This window comes from Amblyomma americanum, chromosome 4 (genome assembly GCF_052857255.1).
Source record: "Amblyomma americanum isolate KBUSLIRL-KWMA chromosome 4, ASM5285725v1, whole genome shotgun sequence".
In the NCBI taxonomy this organism is placed as follows: domain Eukaryota; kingdom Metazoa; phylum Arthropoda; class Arachnida; order Ixodida; family Ixodidae; genus Amblyomma; species Amblyomma americanum.
This window is the reverse complement of record NC_135500.1, coordinates 101,664,992-101,668,245: the sequence shown is the minus strand read 5'-3', so window position 1 is coordinate 101,668,245 and position 3,254 is coordinate 101,664,992. Positions and strand designations below refer to the sequence as shown.

At 48.4% G+C, this 3,254-nt stretch overlaps 1 protein-coding gene across 1 annotated transcript; it reads left to right on the top strand.

Moving 5' to 3' along the window:
• Window positions 1-326: 326 nt before the first annotated feature.
• LOC144128181 (uncharacterized) lies at window positions 327-2,926 on the top strand. The gene has a single exon (XM_077661316.1). It carries the CDS (start codon window positions 468-470, stop codon window positions 2,328-2,330), a length of 1,863 nt encoding a protein of 620 aa, XP_077517442.1. The 5' UTR covers window positions 327-467; the 3' UTR covers window positions 2,331-2,926.
• Window positions 2,927-3,254: the final 328 nt, after the last annotated feature.

Genomic DNA, 3,254 nt, shown 5'->3' with positions numbered 1-3,254 from the left:
ATGAATCTCTTCAACCTCAGCTTTTGACGCGTAGATACTACACGAGTCTATCCTGCGGCCTAAGAATTCCATGCTTTCTTTAAAAAGCTCGCACTTTGCCGAATGGACCCGCAGTACTATTTTTACAATTCGTTCGCAAACCTCGGCGAACATTCGGCTGTGCTCTTCTGCGGTTTTTCTGGCCACCAGAATGTCGTCCAGGTACACACCTACTTGCGGTAAACCCGTGAGGACTGTGTCCATTACGCATTTGAACAAACCTGGAGCTAGATGCAAGAAATAATAATAAAAGGCATGCGCGTGCCGAGTTTTTTGAGAGCTGTGACTGGTTTTTAAATCACGTGGTGCGGATCGGGGATCGCCATTGGCCGCTGCGCACTTGCGTGTGGCGAAGCCTACTTGCTGGGTCCATTCTCTCTCCGAGCTGCGTAGCCAAACGACGTTCATTTTTCAAATTTATATTCGTTATGGATGAAGGCGGCAGTAGCAGGCGTAGTCACCGGCCAGTGAAGCATGCATCCAAGCATAAATTTAGAGGACGGCGACGAAAATCGACGGTGAAGACTCGCCCAACGGCAAGTGAACCCGCGGCCGCGAGGCCTAGCGACAGCGACGCCGTTTCATCCGGCGAGTTCGACGCGGCGTTGGAGTACGTCAGTGCATCGCAAAAGAAGATTGGACTCTTTGACGACAAAGAAAGAGTGCAAGATGAGGAGTCGTCTGTGCTCACGGACCTGACGGCACTGAGCCTTCTTGCGCGCGGTGCGGTTTGTCCGACGTGCCGACGTTCGGAAATGCGCGTCTGCGAATCGGCCGACAAACGCAAAGGACTTGCGTCGTACCTTGAGCTACGCTGCGAGAACAGTGCGTGCCCCGAAAGTGTTCTCTCGGCGACGTACACATCGCGGCGAGTTTCTTCAGGCGGGAAGGCCAGCTCGAGTGTGGCAGGCGACGGACCGAGGGCAAGCAGAGCCTATGACAGCGGGAGCTCGCGCGATGCCTTCGCTGTCAATGTGAAAACTGTTGTGGCAGCGCGCTCGGTGGGGATGGGCTACGAGCAGTTAGTTCGATTTTCTGCAGTTCTTGGCCTGCAAAAGCCAATGCACCACAAATCATTTTCTGCAATCACCCGGAAAGTTCGTGATGCGGCAATGAGTGCCGTGTCCGAAAATCTTGCGCGGTCCAGACAGATCACACACAGTGAAGCAGGCGGCGATGAAATTGCCGTTATGTATGATGGCACATGGCACAAACGAGGCCATAAAAGCCACAATGGAATTGGAACTGTTGTGTCCCTTGACACTGGACTTTGTTTGGACTTTGAAGTCCTGTCCAACTTCTGCCTAGCGTGCAGCAGACACAAGGCCCTGCCAAATGAAGACATTTGGCAAGCTTTTCATGGCCCTGTATGCGAACGAAATGTTGATTGTTCATCCCATGCGATGGAAGCTGAAGCTGCAGTGCGGATATGGCGAAGGAGCCAATCCTACGACACACCATTGCAGTTTAAAAAATTCCTGAGTGATGGTGACTCGAAAGCCTACGCTGCTGTTGTCGAAGCAAATGTTTATGGTGGTGCCATTGAGAAAGAGGACTGCACCAATCATGTGGCGAAGCGCCTTGGGACTGCTCTTCGCAAGCTGAAAGAGCCACTCCCAAGAGGGGAGAAGCTGAAGGAACCTGCCATTCAGAGGTTGACTACTTATTATCAGGTGGCTATCACAAGCAACAGGGGCAGTGTGAAAGGAATGCACCAGGCGATTTGGGCTTCCTACTTTCATTCTTGCTCATCAGATGGTGCGAGCAGCCATAAATATTGCCCAGATGGACCAGCATCCTGGTGCAAGCATAGGCGTGCCGAAGCCTTAGGTGAAGCTGCACCAGCCCACACACCCCTGCTCACAAAAGCCCAGGGGAAAGCTATACTTCCTATATATAAGAGGCTTACCGATGAGAAGCTGCTGGCCCGCTGTGTTCAGGGCAAAACTCAGAATGCAGCGGAGTCACTAAATAGCAAAATATGGCTTCTCTGTCCTAAAACACGGTTTGCTTCGAGGTTTGTGGTGGAGATGGCCACTGCTTTGGCAGTTCTCTGGTTCAACAGAGGGCATTCTAGTTTTGAGCGTGTACTGGAAGAGCTGGGCGTGCTTCCACCTCAAGATTTAGTTGGACTAGGCTCATCAAGAGACAGCATGCGCCAGAAAAAGATGTCTGCCAAACAGACAGCAGAGTCGAGAGCGCGTCGGTGCATGCTGAGAAATAAGTCTCGTGCCGACGACTCTGCGTGCAAGCGCCGTGAGGGAGAAACCTATGGTGCTGGCTCATTTTAGTGGCAGTGGCTGCTGAAGGAACAGTTTGACTCTTTTCTTGTGCAATTTTAATCACATTTCAGGCCTTCTTTTGTAAATAAACTCTAATTCTAACCTTCAAAGTCGTTTTTCTCAAAATGCAATTTCTGGCACGTTTTTGACTTTGCCCACCTTGATTTTGGTACTTCTAGTGCTCGGATCTGGATGAAATTTTACCCACATTTTCTCTAAGGTGTGAGAAATACCATTATTTTATTTAAATGTCAATATTATTTATATATATGTCACATATTTCAAGTAAACAGATATAGGGGTTGGGGTTATTGGAGACTTCCCAAGTACAAATTTTTCATGTGGATATGATATATTATGTGCTCTTCTTACTTAGTTTTTGGCATTCTATAGTGCATGTGGAAGAATATGAACCATGGGTGGTTCATAATTATGAAAGTTTAATGATGGAAAGAGGGGGGGCAAAAAGGCGTATATTTTGCACTTTGTCATAGCACAGAACAAAAACTATGAAACTTGCAATAAAACTAAATATATATTTGAAACCAGCATAAAAAACTCTATAAGGAGCCAGAGTTTCATTGCTCTAGCTTATGTATTTTAAAAAAAGTGTCTCCGGGTAGCATCTCCCCTTAACGCCTTGAACCAGACACGGCCTAGAAGTGTGCCGTCGTCATTTCTCACTACCACTAGCGGCAACTCGCAATTTCGCCCTCTGAATTCTACGAGAACCCTAACTTTTCCCAGAATGTCAAGGCCTTGTTTCAGCCAGGTGACGAGCTGAGCATCTGATTATTCCAGGCCAATACATTTAGCGACTTGCAGTTTTTTATATTCCTTGCGGCTGATAGTTGACCTAGCTGCTCCGGAGTCGCCTTCAATCTGTACGTTCTGAACACCAGTGCTGAGGGTGACAACAAATCTGGGAGAGTT

What these genes read in the sequence shown, in the direction of transcription:
- LOC144128181 (XM_077661316.1), top strand. Translation starts at nt 468, where the DNA reads ATGGATGAAGGCGGCAGTAGCAGGCGTAGTCACCGGCCAGTGAAGCAT.